The following is a 23073-nucleotide window of genomic DNA, read 5'->3' on the forward strand; positions in this document are numbered from 1 at the left end:
CACACACACACACACACACACACACACACACACACACACACACACACACACACACACACACACATCTCCAGGCCCAACGACCACGGCCATCAATCAGGACCAATTCTCGCCGGCGGTCTGAGCGAGTGCCATTGCCATGGAAACCGAGCCTTTACTCTGGAGCTGTCGCGCTCCGTCTCGTCTGGATCCCACGCAGCGCCTCCAGGAGGAGGTCTGAGGTGAGGGCCAGAACTCCTCGCCGTGCTGGAGGGGTGGGCCGGTCCTGGTGCCGTCCACATCAATCTCAGTCCAAAACCACCTTTGACCACCAAATCATTCAACGTTCAGTTCAAGTGGACGATTCTGCCAAATGTGGATCAATTGGCTCAAAGAGTGAAGTCTCACCCAGAGGTCACGATGAACTTGACATGTGACCCCCAGAAGTGACCCGTCCATCCCAACTGGACCCGACTGAACGGCGGCCTTGGGGTCCGTCTCCATCCCGAGTCGCCTCCCTCTGGATGTGCACGCCTGCTTAATGAAACACTTGCTTTTCCAATTAAATATAAGGAAGAGGCTAATTGGGGATAGCTCTCGGGGCGCGGGGCTAGCTCTCGGGGCGCGGCACTAGCTCTCGGGGCGCGGGGCTAGCTCTCGGGGCGCGGCGCTAGCTCTCGGGCGGCTAGCTCGGGGCTCGGGCGCTAGCTCTCGGGCGCGCTAGCTCTCGGGGCGCTGGGCTAGCTCTCGGGGCGCGGGGCTAGCTCTCGGGGCGCGGCGCTAGCTCTCGGGGCGCGGGGCTAGCTCTCGGGGCGCGGGGCTAGCTCTCGGGGCGCGGGGCTAGCTCTCGGGGCGTGGCGCTAGCTCTCAGGTGCGGGGCTAGCTCTCGGGGCGCGGGGCTAGCTCTGAGGCTCTGAGAGAAATTAATCTCAAGTGCAGGGCTCCAGACTAACTTTTTTTACTAGGAGCACAGTGGCCCCTAACTTAACATTTTAGGGGCGCAAGCAGAAAATTTAGGGGCGCACACAGGGTTTTTCCTGAGTCATAATGGGTCTTCGGTGCTCCCCAAAAAAAATGTTTGCGCGCTGTGCGCGCACCGTCTATTCAAGCAAGTCGAGCTATTGAGTGAGTGATCAGCAGCTGGCCGCTCGATCCATTCACGCACCTCACTGTTGTGTATTGATCAGACAAGAAGACACGCTTATCAACTCCAGTGGTTCCCCTACCATTATAACAGGGTGAAATCTCCACCCGCCACTCTGTAATTTTCGTCTACCCCCCGTCAACAATTCTCGGCTCGTGACAGAGCGATGCGCGCACCGACATCGAAGTTCTGCCGTGATGCGCGCACGGTGAGCACTCTCACCACCCCCCACCCATTGATTGAATGCATTCATAGAAAGCAGTTTCTTTGAGGAACGGAATCAAAAATAAATATTACTATACAGCACGTTCTCTTTTCAATACCATCTAGGGTTTGATGATGTTATGATTAGAGATGCACCGATCAGGTTTTTGGTGCCGATCACCGATCACTGAAATCAGTATCTGCCGATCACCGATAATACCGATCACCGAGTCGATTGAAGCATTCTATTTATTGTGTAGCATTATTGCCTAGGACTATGAAGAAATACATATAAAGCAACTCAAACATTAAAGAAATTACCGATTTCTTTAAACATTTAGGACTTTACTTTGAAAATGTCCTAATTGATACATTAAAATTGTTTGATTGCTATTGTAGGATTTCAGATATGTATGGAACACATCTGCATTATTCATTTCCTGGAACTCTTGGGGAAATCTATATACAGGACTTTTCTTAACATACAAAAGACTGACTAATTTTGATAAACTCTTCCTTGGTCCAGTAAAAATGTTTTAATGTTAGCATAATTTAAGCTAAATCTCAGAAATGATCTATAAAGATACAAAATCAGTTCATTGTTTACTTTTATATGTTAGTGTATGATTTGTCGACATCTTATTTTGAAAAACGGATGTTGTTTCACGTGTTTCTTTCCGCTAACTTTGCAAAACCGGATGTTGTCACTTAAATCCTTCCGCTAACTTTATCAAAATCCTCGCGCGCTCCCGATCGAATGCGTTTACCGTCAACATCAGTCTGTAGGGGCTCAGACATGTGAGTGTCGGCTGAGTCGACCCAGAGATTCAACTCGGGGACGGGACGCCGCCGTGGTGAGGATCCTCTGACCTCTCACTCTGCGGCCCTCGACCTCGTTGCGTCTCCGCTGCAGTGCGCCTCTTTTCACACATTAGCCCCCCGCCACACACAGGCCAGCCTTCTTCTTCGGTTTTCGTCTCCTTTCTTCTTCTTCTGGAGTTAATGTCGGTTAGCAAACCAGTCATTCAGGCATTACCGCTAACTATAGTGGGCTGAAGTGTAGAACAAGTTTGTAAGCAACAAAAATATTTAATAACAAAAAAAGAAATCTGCTAATTTACTGGTCGCGCATGCGCGAGTTGATGAAAAATTTACTCGCACTGTGTCTAATTTTAGGCGCAAAATGCGACCATTTGGTCGCAGTCTGGAGCCCTGAAGTGTGAGTCTAATTTCAAAATGTAGCCAGAGAGAGGAGCTGGATGGGAATGAGGTTGAGTCCTCTACAGTCTCATAGAGGTTGAGTCCTCTACAGTCTCATAGAGGTTGAGTCCTCTACAGTCTCATAGAGGTTGAATCATCTAGTCTCATAGAGGTTGAGTCATTTCAGTCTCATAGAGGTTGAGTCCTCTACAGTCTCATAGAGGTTGAGTCCTCTACAGTCACATAGAGGTTGAGTCCTCTACAGTCTCATAGAGGTTGAGTCCTCTACAGTCTCATAGAGGTTGAATCATCTAGTCTCATAGAGGTTGAGTCATTTCAGTCTCATAGAGGTTGAGTCCTCTACAGTCTCATAGAGGTTGAATCATCTAGTCTCATAGAGGTTGAGTCATTTCAGTCTCATAGAGGTTGAGTCATCTACAGTCTCATAGAGGTTGAGTCCTCTACAGTCTCATAGAGGTTGAGTCCTCTACAGTCACATAGAGGTTGAGTCCTCTACAGTCTCATAGAGGTTGAATCATCTAGTCTCATAGAGGTTGAGTCATTTCAGTCTCATAGAGGTTGTGTCATCTACAGTCTCAGAGGTTGAGTCCTCTACAGTCTCAGGTTGAGTCCTCTACAGTCTCATAGAGGTTGAATCATCTAGTCTCACAGAGGTTGAGTCCTCTACAGTCTCATAGAGGTTGAGTCCTCTACAGTCTCATAGAGGTTGAGTCCTCTACAGTCTCATAGAGGTTGAGTCATTTCAGTCTCATAGAGGTTGAGTCATCTACAGTCTCATAGAGGTTGAATCATCTACAGTCTCACAGAGGTTGAGTCCTCTACAGTCTCAGAGGTTGAGTCCTCTACAGTCTCAGAGGTTGAGTCCTCTACAGTCTCATAGAGGTTGAATCATCTACAGTCTCAGAGGTTGAGTCCTCTACAGTCTCATAGAGGTTGAGTCCTCTACAGTCTCAGAGGTTGAGTCCTCTACAGTCTCAGAGGTTGAGTCCTCTACAGTCTCACAGAGGTTGAGTCCTCTAGAGTCTCATAGAGGTTGAGTCCTCTACAGTCTCATAGAGGTTGAGTCCTCTACAGTCTCATAGAGGTTGAGTCCTCTACAGTCTCATAGAGGTTGAGTCCTCTCCAGTCTCACAGAGGTTGAGTCCTCTACAGTCTCATAGAGGTTGAGTCCTCTACAGTCTCATAGAGGTTGAGTCATTTCAGTCTCACAGAGGTTGAGTCCTCTCCAGTCTCACAGAGGTTGAGTCCTCTACAGTCTCATAGAGGTTGAGTCCTCTCCAGTCTCATAGAGGTTGAGTCCTCTACAGTCTCACAGAGGTTGAGTCCTCTACTGTCTCACAGAGGTTGAATCCTCTACAGTCTCATAGAGGTTGAGTCCTCTACAGTCTCACAGAGGTTGAATCCTCTACAGTCTCATAGAGGTTGAGTCCTCTACAGTCTCATAGAGGTTGAGTCCTCTAGAGTCTCACAGAGGTTGAGTCCTCTACAGTCTCATAGAGGTTGAGTCCTCTACAGTCTCACAGAGGTTGAGTCCTCTAGAGTCTCACAGAGGTTGAGTCCTCTACAGTCTCATAGAGGTTGAGTCCTCTAGAGTCTCACAGAGGTTGAATCCTCTACAGTCTCATAGAGGTTGAATCCTCTACAGTCTCATAGAGGTTGAGTCCTCTACAGTCTCATAGAGGTTGAGTCCTCTAGAGTCTCACAGAGGTTGAGTCCTCTACAGTCTCATAGAGGTTGAGTCCTCTACAGTCTCATAGAGGTTGAATCCTCTACAGTCTCATAGAGGTTGAGTCCTCTACAGTCTCATAGAGGTTGAGTCCTCTACAGTCTCACAGAGGTTGAATCCTCTACAGTCTCATAGAGGTTGAGTCCTCTACAGTCTCATAGAGGTTGAGTCCTCTACAGTCTCACAGAGGTTGAATCCTCTACAGTCTCATAGAGGTTGAATCCTCTACAGTCTCATAGAGGTTGAGTCCTCTACAGTTTCACAGAGGTTGAGTCCTCTACAGTCTCACTGAGACTGCCCCCTGGTGGCGGGGAGGACCCCTGCAGCGTGTTCCAGGTGGAGACGAAGGAGTGAGACCTCTTCTCTGTTTGTTTATATTCTCTCCTCTGAAGATGTGACGCTCGTCATCACCACTGGAACATTGTTAAGCTCCCAGAGCTCCCAGAGCTTTATTTAAAGAAAGTAGAGGACATTCCATTCCTCCGCGACAGCTACGCTAACAACATGTTGATGCGTAACTCTCTTTGAGCTCATGGGACGTGAAGCGAGTCTCACGTCTCAGTTCTAGAGCTTCAGAGAGGACTTCCCCTCCTGGACCAGCAGCTCGGCCTCACAGGGGAGCGCCTCCCGAGGCCCGTTGAGGAGCGGTGCATTGTGGGCCGAGCTCATGACGTTCAACTTGACAGAATGAAGTTGATGGTGTTCAACATAATCTGACTGGAAAGTATCCCAGGGAGGGAGACGCAGAGTAACAAGGAGGGAGCAAGCAAGAGGCTAGGGAACAGAACAAGGAAGCAACGGCTTCGTTTCCTCCAATCAGAAGCGTCAGAGGAATATAAGTGCCCCGCCCATCGCTGGGTTCTGGAGCGCCACGACGACGAGTGCTCTGCCAACTGGGCTCCTGTGGAGCCCTGGAGACGGCCGCCAGAAGGGACAGCGAGGAGGAAACGCTGACGTCGACTTCCTGTTGAAAACCAACGAGAGAAGATAGAGGCAATTATGTTTTAGAGTTGTCGTTTTGTTACATCGGTGTAAATCATCCCGACAGCCACCAGGTCTCTGAGTCCTCACGTCACGAGGCCCACGTGATTGGACGGGACAGCTGCACTCGGTTGTGCACTCGGTTTGGGGGCGTGGCTTTGAGAGGGCGCATGCTGCTCTGTGGGCGGAGTCACTTCGATAATGTTCTCTGGCTGCTTCTGTCCAACGTGACCGAGCAGAGCTGCTAAATATCTGAAGGAAATGAAAACATGAAACATATATGGCTGCTCCGGCCTAACAGGACGACTCTGTCCTCGTCTCGTGAGAGCACATGAAGTCATGTGACAGGAAGCCGTCCGGCAGCGGCAGGATTTACTGAGGCATCTTCTCTCTCTTTTGATTAAAACTCTCCTTCTCCCGGTGATTCATGAGGAGAAAGGGAAAGGATGGAGGGCAGAGAGAGGAGGGATGACATCATGCTCCACTGTGTGTGGGTGTGAGGAGGAGGAGGAAGGTGTGGGTCCGTCTCTCAGGCCCCCCCCTCACAGGTTAGGGTCAGGCCCCCCCGTGGACCAGGTGTGAGCGATGCTGGTATACCAGTATACTCACATACGGCGTGTGAGCTGGTGAGCAGCAGTGAGAGCAGCAGAGTGGTGACGGGCAGCAGGAGCGGCAAGGAGAGGCGAGGAGCACCGCTGTCGGCCATCTTGGCTCCAGTAGGGAGGGGGGCGGGGCTGACCTTTGACCCGGCTGCAGAGCCGAGCCCCAGACTGCACAGCGAAGGATGGGCTCTTCACGCAGGACGGCTTGGCACTCTGCAAGAAGACCAGGAAAAGAATTAGACACGCCGCTATATTCACGCTGTGATGACGCTGTTCCTCAGGCAGGATGGAGAACAAACCCGTCAGTCTCCACGCCCATCAGGCAGAGGTCAGAGCCCGGTGACCTCTCAACCCCAACCCAGCTAATGAGGTTAGGGTTAACTCTGCTAATGAGGTTATGGTTAACCCAGCTAATGAGGTTAGGGTTAACCCTAACCCAGCTAATGAGGTTAGGGTTAACCCTGCTAATGAGGTTAGGGTTAACCCTGCTAATGAGGTTAGGGTTAACCCTGCTTATGAGGTTAGGGTTAACTCTGCTTATGAGGTTAGGGTTAACCCTGCTAATGAGGTTAGGGTTCACTCTGCTAATGAGGTTATGGTTAACCCAGCTAATGAGGTTATGGTTAACCCAGCTAATGAGGTTAGGGTTAACTCTGCTAATGAGGTTATGGTTAACCCAGCTAATGAGGTTAGGGTTAACCCTGCTAATGAGGTTAGGGTTAACCCTGCTTATGAGGTTAGGGTTAACTCTGCTTATGAGGTTAGGGTTAACCCTGCTAATGAGGTTATGGTTAACCCAGCTAATGAGGTTATGGTTAACCCAGCTAATGAGGTTATGGTTAACCCAGCTAATGAGGTTAGGGTTAACTCTGCTAATGAGGTTATGGTTAACCCAGCTAATGAGGTTAGGGTTAACCCTGCTAATGAGGTTAGGGTTAACCCTGCTAATGAGGTTAGGGTTAACTCTGCTTATGAGGTTAGGGTTAACCCTGCTAATGAGGTTAGGGTTAACCCTGCTAATGAGGTTAGGGTTAACTCTGCTAATGAGGTTAGGGTTAACCCTGCTAATGAGGTTAGGGTTAACTCTGCTTATGAGGTTAGGGTTAGCCCTGCTAATGAGGTTAGGGTTAACTCTGCTAATGAGGTTAGGGTTAACTCTGCTAATGAGGTTAGGGTTAACTCTGCTAATGAGGTTAGGGTTAACCCAGCTAATGAGGTTAGGGTTAACCCTAACCCAGCTAATGAAGGTTAACCCTAACCCTGCTAATGAGGTTAGGGTTAACCCTGCTAATGAGGTTAGGGTTAACTCTTCTAATGAGGTTAGGGTTAACCTCATTAGCTGTCACTGTGTTCTGTCTTCGTCTTTGCTCATCTCATTGTAATCACACAGACACCACGGATATGACATGTCTTTGTTTTAGTCAAATTGCCATTAATCCATACACACACACACACACCTCATTGGTATGTGCCGCACAGCAGAGGCCCCACCATGTGGTTTCACACCCTTTAATTAAAACGATGTGAATTAAGAGGCAAGGAAAGAAGGAAGTGAGGATCCATGACACCAACGTAATGAGTTTGTCAATTCCTTGATAAACGTCTGTGTCAGCAATCAGGCTGGAGTCCCTCCTCCAGGGGCCACATGTCAGGAGACAGACTCAAGCCCTCGTGTCAACAGGCATGCTACGACTCGGCTGAGCCCACAGGAGGGCGGGTGAGACGAATGCACACACGACTTAGGCGTGTGCAGTCGATGCCCTAAAGCAGGGGTGCTCACACTTTTTCAGCATGCGAGCTACTTATTATGTGACCAAGTCAAGGCGATCGACCGACGGGGGGGGGGGGGGGGGGTCGCGATCGACGTATTGAGCACCCCTGCCCTAAAGCAAGGCAGCCTGAAGGTGGGGCTCATGCTCATGAATACTTCATCCTCACCTGCAGACACTCAGTGGCTGAATATGAACTGACGGGACTTTAAGACAGTTACAAATCATTCATACCTCACAAACTATTATTTTAATAGAATTACACATTCGATTGTAAATAGTAGTCATGATATGTGGAGTAAGAAGCAGGGCAACTAAAATCATCAGTGAAAATCTAAGAAATAATGAATAATAACAACAACAAAAGTGAATCATAATGCATCTGATGTCACGGTGCTATATTTGAACGGTTATGCTGCTTTCCAGTGTGACGGCCATGTGACTGAGGGAGGCAGACAACCACAGGTCATCACAGAGGAACCGAGCACCTCAGACAGAAACAAGCCCCGCCCCTCACAGCAGACAGAAACAAGCCCCGCCCCTCACAGCAGACAGAAACAAGCACCACCCCTCACAGCGACTGGACCAGGCTCCTTAATCGACTAAACAGACACATGCACTTAGAATAAAACCACAAACGTGTGCAGCGAACCCGTTTATGACACAAAGGCACACATACAGGAATAGTGTAAAGCCTCTGGCGACACACACACACACAGGGATCAACAATAGGTCTTTTGTGGCGACGCCATGCCAGAAGAAGAGTGGGTGTCACCTCATCTTTCAACACAATACTACACACACACAGGGCTCTCAAGTTTTGAAGACAGGCAAGCGTGACATTTCCATCAGCACCCATGCCGAGAAGAGTTGTTGACGGGGTGGGGGGGGGGGGGGGGTGCTAGTGACTCTTTCATTACTCCGTCCCGATGCGCGCAGACCAGCGTCGCAGCTCTGCAGCGACCGCAATCGACCAATCGATCACGATCGGCGTATTGAGCACCCCTGCATTCAAACTAAATAGCCGAGAGTTTTTTTCAACGTGAGAAATACGATGTGTGGCGGGAGTGCGTGAGTTAAGACCGAAATGCGTGAGTCTCACGCTCAATGCGTGAGACTTGAGAGCCCTGCACACACGACCAACATGTGCCCCCCCCCCCGCTGTTGGCCTGGAGGTGATGCACCGTTGAGAAGTGGAACAGAAACATGAGTAGAGTGGGGGTCACATGATGAGGTAGATCACATGATCTACACCTCTATTGTTCTGACTGTAACCATGGGTGGAGGAACAGGGAGCTGCTCTCTGGGTGTGATTTATGAGCTCCTTCAGGGAACACCGTTCCATCTCCAGCTACAAACAACACAATTACAAAAGCTATTGTTGTTGAGCGGCCTTGCCCAACAGGAGGCTCCAGCTCCGCGCTTCCTCTTCTGAAACGCAGAATGAATACAGAAGAGATAAAGTACTTTACACTGAAAGATACAGATGGTATACAACATGTTTAACCTGGCGGGGGAACGCCTTTCAACCCGTGATTAAAGATCTCATCAAGTTTATTTAGAAACAGGCAGCATTGAGCAAAGAGGCCAATGATACACCATGACCTTCCATGACCTTCCACTACCTTCCATTACCTTCCATGACCTTCCACTACCTTCCATTAACTTCCACGACCTTCCACTACCTTCCACTGCCTTCCACTACCTTCCTTGACCTTCTATTACCTTCCACTACCTTCCACTGCCTTCCACTACCTTCCATTACCTTCCACTGCCTTCCATTACCTTCCACTGCCTTCCACTACCTTCCATTGCCTTCCACTAACTTCCATTACCTTCCACTGCCTTCCATTAACTTCCACTACCTTCCATTACCTTCCACTACCTTCCATTAACTTCCACTACCTTCCATTAACTTCCACTACCTTCCATTACCTTCCACTGCCTTCCACTACCTTCCATTACCTTCCACTACCTTCCATTAACTTCCACTACCTTCCATTAACTTCCACTACCTTCCATTACCTTCCATTACCTTCCACTACCTTCCATTAACTTCCACTACCTTCCACTAGGACCATATAGGACCAAAGACTATCAAGGAGAATCATAGAGGACCTTAAGGATCATAGAGAACTCTGAGTCACGGGCTCCTAGTCACTGGCTCCTAGTCATTAGCTCCTAGTCACTGGCTCCTAGTCATTAGCTCCTAGGCACTGGCTCCTAGTCACTAGCTCCTAGTCACTGGCTCCTAGTCACTAGCTCTTAGTCACGGGCTCCTAGTCAAGAGCTCCTAGTCACTGGCTCCTAGTCATTGGCTCCTAGGCACTGGCTCCTAGTCACTAGCTCCTAGCCACGGGCTCCTAGTCACTAGCTCCTAGCCACGGGCTCCTAGTCACTGGCTCCTAGTCCCGGGCTCCTAGTCACTGGCTCCTAGTCACTAGCTCCTAGTCACGGGCTCCTAGTCACGGGCTCCTAGTCAAGAGCTCCTAGTCACTGGCTCCTAGTCATTAGCTCCTAGGCACTGGCTCCTAGTCACTGGCTCCTAGTCCCGGGCTCCTAGTCACTAGCTCCTAGTCACGGGCTCCTAGTCAAGAGCTCCTAGTCACTGGCTCCTAGTCATTAGCTCCTAGGCACTGGCTCCTAGTCCCGGGCTCCTAGTCACTAGCTCCTAGTCCCGGGCTCCTAGTCCCGGGCATGGAGGACCATGCAGGTCCACTTCGTGTCAGTGTGCGTCCACAGAGGCTCTGTGTGTTGATTAGTATGTATTTATACATGGAGGACACATGCACACACGTGTGCGTGACACATGTGCATATAGACTTGTTCTTTTATATTTATGTGTACAGTAGATCCTATATTTGTTATTTGTATGTGTGTTTGGCATTTAAGTATGTAATGAGTTGAAGTGGAAATATGTGCCTCTACATTAGTTATGTGTGTTTGTATGAAGCAAATATAGATACTGAGCCACACACACACACACACACACACACACACACACTGTAAACCATCTGTTTTTCACCATGCTGAAATCACAACAGTATTGATTTTCTCTCTCTCTCTCTCTTTAGAGCTACATCTGAGGGCAAAATCGACCACGAGAAAAAGAAGAAAAGAAAGAAACAGGGAAAACACAACACCGTAAAGCCTGTATATGATAGACCCAGAGAGGTGTGTGTGTGTGTGTGTGTGTGTGTACATTTATCCCCCTGATCAAACTAGTCATCCTTCAAATCCTCCATCTCTGGTTAAATTTTCTCCATCCTAGCCCCTCCCCATATCTCCCCTCTCCTCTCTCATCCTCTCCTCCTATCCCCTCCTCTCCCCCCTCCTCCTCTCCCCTCCCCTCTCATCCTCCCCTCCTCTCTCCTCCTCTCCCCTCCCTCCTCTCTCCTCCCTCCTCTCTCCTCCCCTCTCCCTTCCTTTCTTCTCTCATCCTGCCCTCCTCTCCCCTCCTTTCTTCTCTCATCCTGCCCTCCTCTCCCCTCCTCCCCTCCTCTCTCATCCTCTCCTCCTCCTCTCCTCCTCCTCCCTCCTCCCTCCTCCTCCTCCTCTTCCTCCTCCTCCCTCCTCCTCCCTCGTCTCCTCCTCTCCTCTTCTCCTCTCCTCCTCCTCCTCCTCTCCTCCCCTCCTCCTCCTCCCCCTCCTTTCTCATCCTCCCTCCCTCCTCCCCTCTCCCTCCTCTCTCTCCCTCCTCTCTCCTCATCCCTCGTCTCCTCCCTCTCCTCTCTCCTCCTCCCCTCCTCTCTCCTCCTCTCTCCTCTCCTCTTCTCGTCTCCTCCTCCCTCTCCTCCTCCTCCCTCCTCCCTCTCCTCCTCCTCCTCCCCTCTCCCTCCTCCTCCCTCCTCTCCTCCCGCCTCCTCCTCTCCTCCCTCCTCTCCTCCTCCTCCTCCCTCCTCTCCCCTCCTCCCCCCTCCTCTCCTCCTCCTCCTCTCCCTCCTCCTCTCCCTCTCCTTCTCCTCCTCTCCTCCCTCTCCTCCCTCCTCCTCTCCCTCCTCTCCTCCTCTCATCTCTCATCCTCCCCTCCTCCTCTCTCCTCCCCTCCTCCCCTCTCCTCCTCCTCTTCCTCCCCCTCCTTTCTCCTCTCCTCTCTCATCTCCCCCTCCTCCCCCCCTCTCCTCCTCTCAGACTCATGCATTCTTAATATGCTGGCATTGCAGATGTTTGGAGGGAGTCACATGCGCTGCAGGCCTGTGATGTAAATGTCCCAGCGTGCCTCCAGCTCTCCATCCTGAGACGTGTCAGAGGAAGCGGTCCTCAGCAGCAGGACGGCTGCACCGGCAGGGACCCGCCACACGGGGGCCGGTCCACCTGAAGGTCACCGGGACGCCGCTCTGCTGTCTGTGACGGGAGCAGCAGCCGGGTCAGACGTCCACATCGCCGTCGTTCAGGGAGCCGCGAGGACGACGCCTCCCACGCCTCGGTCCGCCCATGAAGTCCAGACACACGAGAGACGCGTGAAGCCACGCCCTCGTCGAGGAGCGTTCCCATGAGCCTTTGCCCTCAACTGTTCCCAACCTCTGAGCCACCGTGCGTCTCGACACCTGGAGCGGACCATCTGCTGCCCCCGGGGGCCGCCTGCCCGCTCCTTGAGGGACGCTGCAGAGCATCCGGAGGGCTTCTCAAAGTCAGCCGGCGTGCCGTCTGTTCCCTCAAGCTTTACAAAAGGATCTGAGATAAACGACCAGAAGCCGGCCGGAGCTCCGAGTCCGTCCGATAAGCCGCCCGCCTCCGCACGGCGAGCTGCGGGTCGAGTGGCGGGAACTGACCTCCGACATGGGGCTTTATTGCACCGCCATTTTGTTTCCCACTGAGGGCGACACCGTCTCCTGTGTAACCTCCCATGCGGAGAGGAAAGAGGGATTTACTCACTGCGGCCGGGCGTCGTGACAGCCAAAGGCCACAGGTGGCGCTGTCTGGAGCGGCCATCCGGCCACACAGCGGGACAGAGAGGCCTTCAGTTATAGGACAGAGGAGACGGGAGGCAGCGGGTTGTGATGTGTGTCGGTGGGGAGGAGGAGGAGGCATCAGCTGCTGGCCCTCTGCCAAGAGACTCTGACAAGCACCGATTGGCCGAGGCTTGAAGGCCTTTTAAAAACAGTCATTGAAGTGAGGAGAAACATTTCAGGGTGGCGGGGAAGAGCGCTTCACTTTCATCCTGGAAATGGGATGCGGATGGGGGGATTATTCAGACTGATGGAGGTGGAGGAGGAGGAGGGAAAGACTGGCAGTCCAGCGTGTTTAGGAAATGTCTCCAAAACTCCTCCTCGTGTGATTGGCCGGCTCGGCGTGAACATTCGTGGTTTGAGCAGTTTCATTTCCAAGATGAGTTTTTTTTAAACCAATTAGATAACCGGGCCGCCCACACCGCCACCGCCACCTGGCGCCGCTCCGTGGCGCCGCGCGTTAACAAGTTTCCATAAACCAAGAGGAAGTGAATACAGAACATGCAGCCGGAGCGGGATGGACGGTAACAGGAGGAAGGGTGGAGGTGAAGACGATAAGAACTCAAGAGGAAGGAAACACGCCACGTCTCCACGCTCAGCCAGAGGAGGAGGAGGAGGAAGAAGAAGAGTCTAGCATCAAGAACACGAGGACCAGCCTCACACACACACGGCTCTGTTCATAACAACCCTCCTCTTCATCAAGGGTGCTCATCTTTTATCTTTTTCAGTCTTCTTTTTGCATTAATTGAAGGGAGTTGGTGTCAGAGCATCGGCGACGCTCAGCTTCTCCCACGCAGGGAAGGTGTATTTAATGTGTATTTAGTGTATTTAGTCTGTATTTAGTGTGTATTTAGTCTGTATTTCGTGTGTATTTAGTCTGTATTTAGTGTGTATTTAGTGTGTATTTAGTCTGTATTTCGTGTGTATTTAATGTGTATTTAGTGTGTATTTAATGTGTATTTACTGTGTATTTAATGTGTATTTACTGTGTATTTAATGTGTATTTAATGTGTATTTAATGTGTATTTAATGTGTATTTAATGTGTATTTAATGTATTTAGTGTGTATTTAGTCTGTATTTAGTGTGTATTTAGTGTGTATTTAGTGTGTATTTAATGTGTATTTAGTGTGTATTTAGTCTGTATTTAGTGTGTATTTAATGTGTATTTAGTCTGTATTTAGTGTGTATTTAATGTGTATTTAGTGTATTTAATGGTATTATTTCGTGTATTTAGTCTGTATTTAGTGTGTATTTAGTGTATTTAGTCTGTATTTAGTGTGTATTTAGTGTATTTAATGTGTATTTAGTCTGTATTTAGTGTGTATTTAATGTGTATTTAGTGTGTATTTAGTGTGTATTTAGTCTGTATTTAGTGTGTATTTAATGTGTATTTAGTGTGTATTTAGTGTATTTAGTGTGTATTTAGTGTGTATTTAGTGTGTATTTAATGTGTATTTAGTGTGTATTTAGTGTGTACTACTTTGTGCTATTATCTGACTATCGACTAAGAGCAGCAGCGAACACGGAGCTCATCGGTGGCCACGTGTCCGTGCTCACGCCGCCATGTCTCCGCTCCGTTTGCAGCGGCTGCATTATTGGACTATCGACGCAGCAGCGCACGAGACGGAGACGCGGGCGGCGCCATGTCTCGCCTCCCGAGCGGACGGGAAGAGCGGAAGGAGGCCGCACTTCCTGCCGTCTGCCACCCGTCACGGAAAGCTTTACCGCCACTGGCCTGAAGAAGCAGACTCAGGACGTTCTGCTGGAGGCCGGTGGGGCAGAACCAGAGCCTGGACACGTGTTCTGAACACGAGCTCTCAGGAGGAGGAGCCCTGTGTCTGTGGAGGAGGAGCCTGAGGGTCATGTGACCTGCAGTATTCAGTGGGAGGTCACAACGTGGTATGATCCATATTAATGGTTTCCTCCATGCTGGAAACACAGAGCCATTGTTGGACTGGCCTCTTTCCTCCCAGCACCAGAATAAAGACTGTGTGTGTGTGGCAGGCAGAAGGTTACTGGGGGACGCCTGGACCGGCGCCATGATGAAGATGACGATGAAGACCAAGCCTGCTCTCACACCAGAGGAAAGGCCACTCCATCGCTCATCGGCGCTCCGCCACCAGCGTCCTCTGGAACCCTCCTTACGCGTCACTTTGTGTGCTGTTGACTTCAGGATGAATTTCACAGGGAGTTGAGGTCAAAGGTCACACAGCTGGTAAACCTCTTTAAATCCAGATTCCTTCACAGCAGGGTACCGCTCACTCCACCATCCCCTCCGGATTTAACTCTTAGCATGTGTATGAGGAGATCGTTTACCTCTCACGTGTGACTGTGTGTGTCACTAACAAGGCCCCATGAGGCGTCTCAATCACCTGGGCTTCAGCACACAGATGAACCCACAGCGACAGCTTCAGTGTCCAGCCAGAGTGACACTGTGTGTGTGTGTGTGTGTGTGTGTGTGTGTGTGTGTGTCGATGGCTGCCATCCCGCTGCACCATGGAAATATGAACCAGCTGCCCCTCTACCCTCATCATCCTCAGCAGATAACACTGGAGCTATTGTACCCAACACACACACGGACACACACACACACACAGACACATATACGGACACACACACACACACACACGGACACATATACGGACACACACACACACACACGGACACATATACGGACACACACACACACACATGGACACATACACACACACATGGACACACACACACACACACACACGGACACATATACGGACACACACACACACATATACACACACACACGGACACATACACACGGACACATATACGGACACACACACACAGATATGGACACACACATTCATTCTTTGGCAATAAACCTGTTTCTGATTTCTGATTCTGATTTCTGACACGGACACACACACACAGATATGGACACACACACGGACACACACACACACACACGGACACACATGCCAAGCAATCGTGAAAGCATCATATCATTCTCTTTCTCTTCCTCTTCCTCCTCCTCCTCACCAGCAGACCACGTTCACATCTCTGTTGCTCCAGAACCAATATGGCCGCCGCGCCGCTGCTCCGAGCCGACTGCATTCCACAGAGAGAATAGATGACAGAGAGGTGCACAAAGACCAATACACACTGACACAAAGGGCGAGTGTGCACAAGTGACACTCGCATGGGCAAGCACACATAAATATGGATGCACACACACATAAATACAAAGTGCTATTATGCACACACACACTCACATGAAGTCATCAAAGCCTGCATCACGTATCCTCCACACTGACCAGAGGTTTCATCCTCAACGACATGAGACTCCGCCCCCAACCGATCATCATAATGACTGCCAGTGCGTACGACTACCCTCACCACCATGAGTTACCTCATGACGTCTACCCTCACCACCATGAGTTACCTCATGACGTCTACCCTCACCACCATGAGTTACCTCATGACATCTACCCTCACCACCATGAGTTACCTCATGACGTCTACCCTCACCACCATGAGTTACCTCATGACATCTACCCTCACCACCATGAGTTACCTCATGACATCTACCCTCACCACCATGAGTTACCTCATGACGTCTACCCTCACCACCATGAGTTACCTCATGACGTCTACCCTCACCACCATGAGTTACCTCATGACGTCTACCCTCACCACCATGAGTTACCTCATGACGTCTACCGTCACCACCATGACGTCTACCCTCACCACCATGAGTTACCTCATGCCTACCCTCACCACCATGAGTTACCTCATGACGTCTACCGTCACCACCATGACGTCTACCCTCACCACCATGAGTTACCTCATTTGATAAGAGATGGATCTCCAAGGCTTTAAATACATGTATTACATCGTTTCTAGATGAACACACAACAATCAGTTCTTAAAGATAGTTAACCTGCAGCTGCAGATTATATTAACCTTTCAGAGAGAGCATTTACATATGGTGGGGGGGGGTCTGAGGGGGGTTGAAGGGGGGGTCTGAAGGGGGTGTGGGGGTCTGAAGGGGGTGAGGGTTGAAGGGGGTCTGAAGGGGGGTGTGAGGGGGGTCTGAAGGGGGGGTCTGACGGGGTCTATCACTGCAGTCCAGCCGACGGGGTGAATTATTGAGATTGTAGGAATCTGCATGGCTGCACATTTCAACTGAGCTTTGGGTGAGGAGAGAGTGAAGGAGTGGAGAGGTCAGGGCAGAGGGGGGGAACACACACACACACACACACACACAGGCGCACACACACACGTTACTGCTGAAATCCTCTCATCTCAGCTCCATAGTTATAACCTTCAATTATCCTTCCTCATGAATATAGGAGTGTGTGTGTGTGTGTGTCTCTGTGTGTGTGTGTTCAGAAGACACGCCCCTCTCTCCGAGTCTCTCTGTCAAACCAAAGCTTGCTCGCCCATCCCCCCCTCTCTCTCTCCCGCTCTCTGCATTCCACTAGACTTGAGGGGCCTCCATGACTTCCTGGCTCACTGCAGCTCTCTAACACACACACATTATATACACACACAGACATAATACACACACGCGCCAGGCTGATGTGTGCACATTAAGGGCATTCATAAGAAGGCTCATTAGGCCGTGTCTACACGCGTGTTCCTTCAAGCATGTTACAAGTATGTTACCACTCGGGGACATGGGGCCTGACATTCCAGAGGAGCGAGAAGACGAGTGTGTTGAGGAGACGAGTGTGTAGAGGAGACGAGTGTGTAGAGGAGACGAGTGTGTAGAGGAGACGAGTGTGTAGAGGGGACGAGTGTGTAGAGGAGACGAGTGTGTAGAGGAGACGGAGTGTGCAGAGGAGACGAGTGTAGAGGAGACGAGTGTGGGGAGGCAGTGTGAGGGAGGGAGACGTGTGTAGAGGAGACGAGTGTAGAGGAGACGAGTGTAGAGGAGACGAGTGTGTAGAGGAGACGTGTGTAGAGGAGACGAGTGTGTAGAGGAGAGGCAGAGGAGGCAGTGTAGAGGAGACAGGTGTGTAGAGGAGACGTATGTAGAGGGGACGAGTGTGTAGAGGAGACGTGGAGGGAGACAGTGTGTAGAGGAGACGAGGTGTGTGGGGAGGCAGTGTAGGAGGCAGTGTGTAGAGGCAGTGTGTAGAGGCAGTGTGTAGGAGGCGAGTGTGAGGAGAGGCGTGTGTGAGGGGGAGGCAGTGTAGAGGAGGCAGTGTGTAGGAGGCAGAGTGTAGAGGAGACGAGTGTAGAGGAGACGAGTGTAGAGGAGACGAGTGTGTAGAGGAGACGAGTGTGTAGAGGAGACGAGTGTGTAGAGGAGACGAGTGTAGAGGAGACGAGTGTGTAGAGGAGACGAGTGTAGAGGAGACGAGTGTGTAGAGGAGACGAGTGTGTAGAGGAGACGTGTGTAGAGGAGACGAGTGTAGAGGAGACGAGTGTAGAGGAGACGACACAAAGCTTGTACTTGTACACGAGAGTACTTCACTGACTGCAGGTCATCTGGAACATGAACAGTTTTACATGAACATGCGTGTACAATGTTTTCACATGCAGCACATACCATCCCTCCAGCCACCGTGTGTGCGTGTGTGTGTGTGTGTGTGTACGTGTACGTGTGCGTGTGTGTGTGTGTGTGTGTGCGTGTGTGTGTGTGAACATGAAGCCGACTGTTTTCAAACTGCATTTAAGTTTCTATTCCTCAACTTGAGCGTCGGCCATGAAAGAAAAGAGCAAGTGATGGGGGAGGGACAGAAGGAAGTGGAGGAGGGAGAGAGAGACAGAGAGAGACAGAGAGAGAGACAGAGAGAGAGAGAGACAGAGAGAGAGAGAGAGAGAGAGAGAGAGAGAGACAGAGAGAGAGAGAGAGAGACAGAGAGAGAGACAGAGAGAGAGAGAGACAGAGAGAGAGAGAGAGAGAGAGAGACAGAGAGAGAGAGAGAGAGAGATTTTTTTTTGATTTTTGAAAAACACTTTATTTCACATTTTCTCAGCTTTTACATAGCTTTAAAAATAAAGTGCTTTAAAAAATTAAGTTGTTAAAAATAAAAAAACACCACAACTAAAAATAAAACATTAAAAACAAATAAAACATGTTTTACCTCATAAAAAGTGGTGCAAACTCCAGCTCCTCTTCCACCACAGAGCAAACAATACCGTTAAAACACCAGCGTTGTTTAAAAGCATCCAGGTCTCCAATGTGTTTATAAAATCTGAACTCCAACCAGTCTGGCTCTGATGTTGCAGAGCCACACTGCCCTGGCTTCCTGCCCCTCTCTGTTTTCCACCCGGGACTTCCTTGTTAAACAAATGGCCATTTTGGCTTCACGGATAAAAATTAAGGAGCTGCCACTTTTCTTTCCGTTTTTGTAGGCAGCTCCCATGATAAAACCTTCTCTGTAAAGCCACATTAAAAGACTAAAACCAATGTTAAAAGAGTGAAGAAACTCAAAAGTCTCTTACACTCGTTAAAACATGGTAAATAGTCTCCGGAGGTCACAGAAGGGGCACTGGCTCAGGACAGCGGGATTAATTACGGAAATAAAAGCGTTGGACGCGAGAGCACCGTGTAAAATCCGCCACTGGAGGTCAGCGGTCCTTTTCTTCAGGGAGGCTTGTATAGGACCCCCACTGCGGGCCAGGGCCTCCATGCCCAAGTCTCTCTGACCACACAGTGGGCGGTCTGTTGCACAGTCTGGACCTGTTGATGCTCTTCACGAGGTTAAAATACAAAGTCTTCTTGTCTGCTTTGTTCAGTGTGCAGTTTTCTGGGTGGCTCGTTCTTAGCAGGGGCGGTGAGTCCCCCTAGCCCCGGGCTGAGGGAGATGTCTGGGAAGGGGTCTGCAGGGTCCGGCTCTGCTCTCTGCTGGCTGTAGTCGTTGAGGAGGCTCCTCTCCAACCCGGTCAGCCTCTGCCTCCACAGCTCCAGGAGCCTCCTCGCCACCCGGTCGGAATCCACCCCCAGCAGGAAGCCCAGGGCCGGGGGGTCGCTCAGCGCCGGCCCCACTGCATCCACCAACTGCTGCAGGCAAAGAGCCTTTGTTCGCAGCAGCGCCTGTTAGTCCAGGGTGACGCTGCTGCTAATGTCCATTCTCGCTTTATAAATTAATGGTTCTCTCAACAACCAGAACAGAGAGTCAGACTGTGAGCACCTTCGTGTTTAAAAGGGCCCATGACTTAAAAACACCCTGATAAAAAGGAGGCAGCCCACTTAGTTTTAAAAGCTGGGGTCTATTAAAACAGAGCAGTATCCAGCCCCAGGTTGTCAGCACGCCTGAGGATGCAGCTGGCCACGCCTCGCCACACTAAAAACCCCGGACTCGTTAAAAACTTCTGAACAAACTGTAATCTAAAAGTGGCCGTCCGGCTGGCCAGGTGGACAAGGCCCTGTCCCCTCCTCTCTGGCTAAAACAGCACCCCTGTGGCACCCAGTGTAGACCCTCCCAAAAGAAATCCACCATCTTCTTTTGTATGTTGGCTAAGAAGCCGAGGAGGGTCTAAACGGTCAACCTGTGCCACAGTTGGGATGCAATAAGATTGTTTAAAACCAGTACTCTACCTTTAAAAGACATCTGGGGAGCAGCCACTTCCACTTGGAAAGTTTCCTCTATCTTCTCTGTGACGCCTCCCAGTTCTTCTGGACCATGCTCGGTTTCCCAGGTATATTCCTAAATATTTAAAACCGTCCTTTTCCATATGAGTTTTGTGGAAGAACCGAGGCCACGCCACTCCCCACAGCGAGGGCTTCACTTTTCTTCCAGTTCACCCTCGCTGATGATGCCGTGCTAAAATCATGTACTATTTGATTTAAAAGGTTTACATCTTTTGATTCTTAATAAAAATAACGACGCTCGGCATATGCCGATAAAATCATTCTTCCATTAAAACCAGGTAAAACTAAACCATGCAGGCTAGAGCGTATTTTAATGAGGAGGGCTGAGGAGAGTGCGTAGAGCATCCCGGACAGAGCACAGCCCTGCCGGACCCTCTACTCACTCTAAAAGGAGCACACAGCCTGCCGTTTATCTTCAGCACACTCTCAACATTACTGTACAACACCTTGATCTTAGCTATGAAGCCAGCGCTGAACCCAAACTTCCCAGAACTTTCCAGAGGAAGCCGTGTTCAACGCGGTCAAAAGCCTTTTCCTGATCTAGAGAAATCAGACCAGTATCCATACCCAACGAGCTGGAGACCTCCAAAACGTCCCGAATGAGGTGGACATTGTCCACCATGGACCTGCCGGGCACACAGTAGGTCTGGTCCCGATGGAGGACCTGCTCCATAGCTCCCCTCAGCCTGGAGGCGAGGACCCTGGACAGAAGCTTGTAATCCACACACAGCAGAGACACAGGGCGCCAGTTACCGATGTCCTGCGGGTTTCCTTTTTGAGGCAGTAGCGTCAGCAATGCCCTCCGCAGGACATCGGCATGGAACCAGAGGCCAGACTCGTTGAACACCTCTAGGATGTCCCCTCCGAGGACATCCCAGTATTTCTTGTAAAACTCAGCGGGGAGGCCGTCGATCCCGGGGGCGCGCCCTCCCTGCATTCCCTGCACGGCAGCTTGCTGCTCTTGGGGGTTATGGTTCTGTCGAGCTCCTCATTAGTCTCCTCAGAGACCTGAGGCAGCTCCCACAGAGCCCCTCCGTCGACTCTCCTCCTCCCTATACTCAGTGGCATAAAGGGAGGTAAAACCCCACCGCCGCTTCCGAATCTGGCTTGGCTCCACAACCGCTGCCCTCGTCCGTCAGCAGTGAGTGGATCACTCGCCTGCCCACTCCTCTTCTCCAGGCCAAGAAGAAGCTAGAGGAGTGTCCATCTCCGCGATGGTCTGGAATCGGGACCTGACCAGTGCGCCTTGTACTTTAACTTCGAACAGGTCGGCGAGAGCCGCCTTTTTACTTTTGAGGACTTCAATATGTCCTCGATCTCCTGTGGACTCGCTCAAACTTTCTAGGTCCACTATCTCAGTCTCCAGGTCCTTCATAGATCTGGTGACATCTCTAGTGACGTTGAAAGTGTGCTGCTAACAAAGGAGCTTAATTTCTACCTTACCACGGTCCCACCACTGCCTAAGATTATTAAAATCACTCTTCCTCAGCCTAAAAACGCTCCAAAAATAAAACAACACCTCTCTAAAACTCCTATCGAAAGTTAAAACTGTATTAAAATGGCAATATGCGCTCCTAGGTAAAAAATTCCTAATAAAAACATGACATAAAACCAAAGAGTGATCAGTAAAACCAGCCGGAACAATGCTGCACATTTTTAAAATATTAAAATGGTGCTTAAAACATAAATACGGTCTAACCTGGCTGAGGAGATCCTTCCCTCCCTAACGTGGGACCATGTGTACTGTCGGCAGTCCGGATGCATCCTTCTCCACACGTCCACCAGGCCGTGAGAATGGACCAGCCTCCTCAACACCTGCTGTGAAGCTGGATGTGGCTCTGTGTGGTTTCTGTCATTAAAATCATCCTCTGTGCAGTTAAAATCCCCCCCCAAGAATAAAAAATCCTCCGAGGCACAATCATTTAAAACATCATTAATTTTGGATAAAATCAGCTTCCTCTCTGCCCGGTTGTTGGAGCATAGACATTAATTAAAACAACATTAAAAAGGTCGAACCGTGCTTTCACAAAGAACAGCCTCCCCTCCACGATGTGTTTGACCTCCAGTGACCGCGGGCTGAAGGCCCTGGAGAAGAGGAAGCCCACCTCCGCTGAGGTTGGTGTTGTGGCTCAGGAGGACTTCCCCCACTCCTCCTCCAGTCCGCCTCGTTGGTGCTGTCGCTGTCGTCTCTTGTAAGAAGAGAACATCGTTGGCTTTCATCTTGTTAAATTCATAAATAGATGTTCTCTTCTTACTGTCCTCGCTCCATTTACGTTTAAAACTCCGACTCTGAATGTGTTCATTAAAAGAAAAGAGTTTAAAAACAAATAAAACTTAAAATCAACAAATCAAATAAAACCACATTGGAGCTCTCCACCTCCCCTGCTGGATGCACTCCTTTACTTTGAGTAAAATCTTTTAATCCTAAAACCTCTTGCTTTTCAAACTTTTCATATGATATCGGCACGACTGTACAAAATCACGAGGTCAGGAAGTGATCCTGACCTCCACTTTCTTTTGTTTTTGTTTTGTGTAAAACAGGCTGATTTCATCGGCCGATAAAGCTTTTGTTCTTGACTGTTTGTTAAAATCAGAGGAGAGTCGCTGTCCTCTGCCCCCTCCTCGTCACTACTGTCCTCCACCGCCCGCCCTTGACTCCTCCTCCTCTCCTCCACCCTGCTGGCCTTGGCCTCGCCGCCGGCGCTCTGGCCACTCTTCTTTCTTTTTGAGGCCCCTTTCTGCCCCCCTGCTTCCTCCTCGTCCATCTCTACCTGCTCCGCCCCCTCCTCCCCTGCACCGTCCTCCTCCACCTCTTCGACTCCACCCACCTGTCCTACCCCCTCTATGGGCTTCTCACCACCCCTGTCCTCGTCTTTTTTCCCCTTTCCCTCCCTTTTCTCACTTTCCTCATTATTCTC

General features: G+C 50.2%; 1 protein-coding gene across 3 annotated transcripts in view; it reads right to left on the minus strand.

Annotated features, from left to right (window-relative positions):
- LOC130193426 (receptor-type tyrosine-protein phosphatase S-like) overlaps positions 1–23073 on the minus strand; it is a 124615-nt gene that overhangs the window by 84431 nt on the left and 17111 nt on the right. For all 3 annotated transcript variants that reach the window (XM_056413836.1, XM_056413837.1, XM_056413835.1), the window contains exon 2: positions 5862–6067. In XM_056413836.1, the coding sequence (XP_056269811.1) occupies positions 5862–5958 (97 nt within the window). In that variant the 5' untranslated portion in view covers positions 5959–6067. The remainder of the gene's footprint in view (positions 1–5861; positions 6068–23073) is intronic.

This window comes from Pseudoliparis swirei, chromosome 5, assembly GCF_029220125.1.
Source record: "Pseudoliparis swirei isolate HS2019 ecotype Mariana Trench chromosome 5, NWPU_hadal_v1, whole genome shotgun sequence".
Classification (NCBI taxonomy): Eukaryota; Metazoa; Chordata; class Actinopteri; order Perciformes; family Liparidae; genus Pseudoliparis; species Pseudoliparis swirei.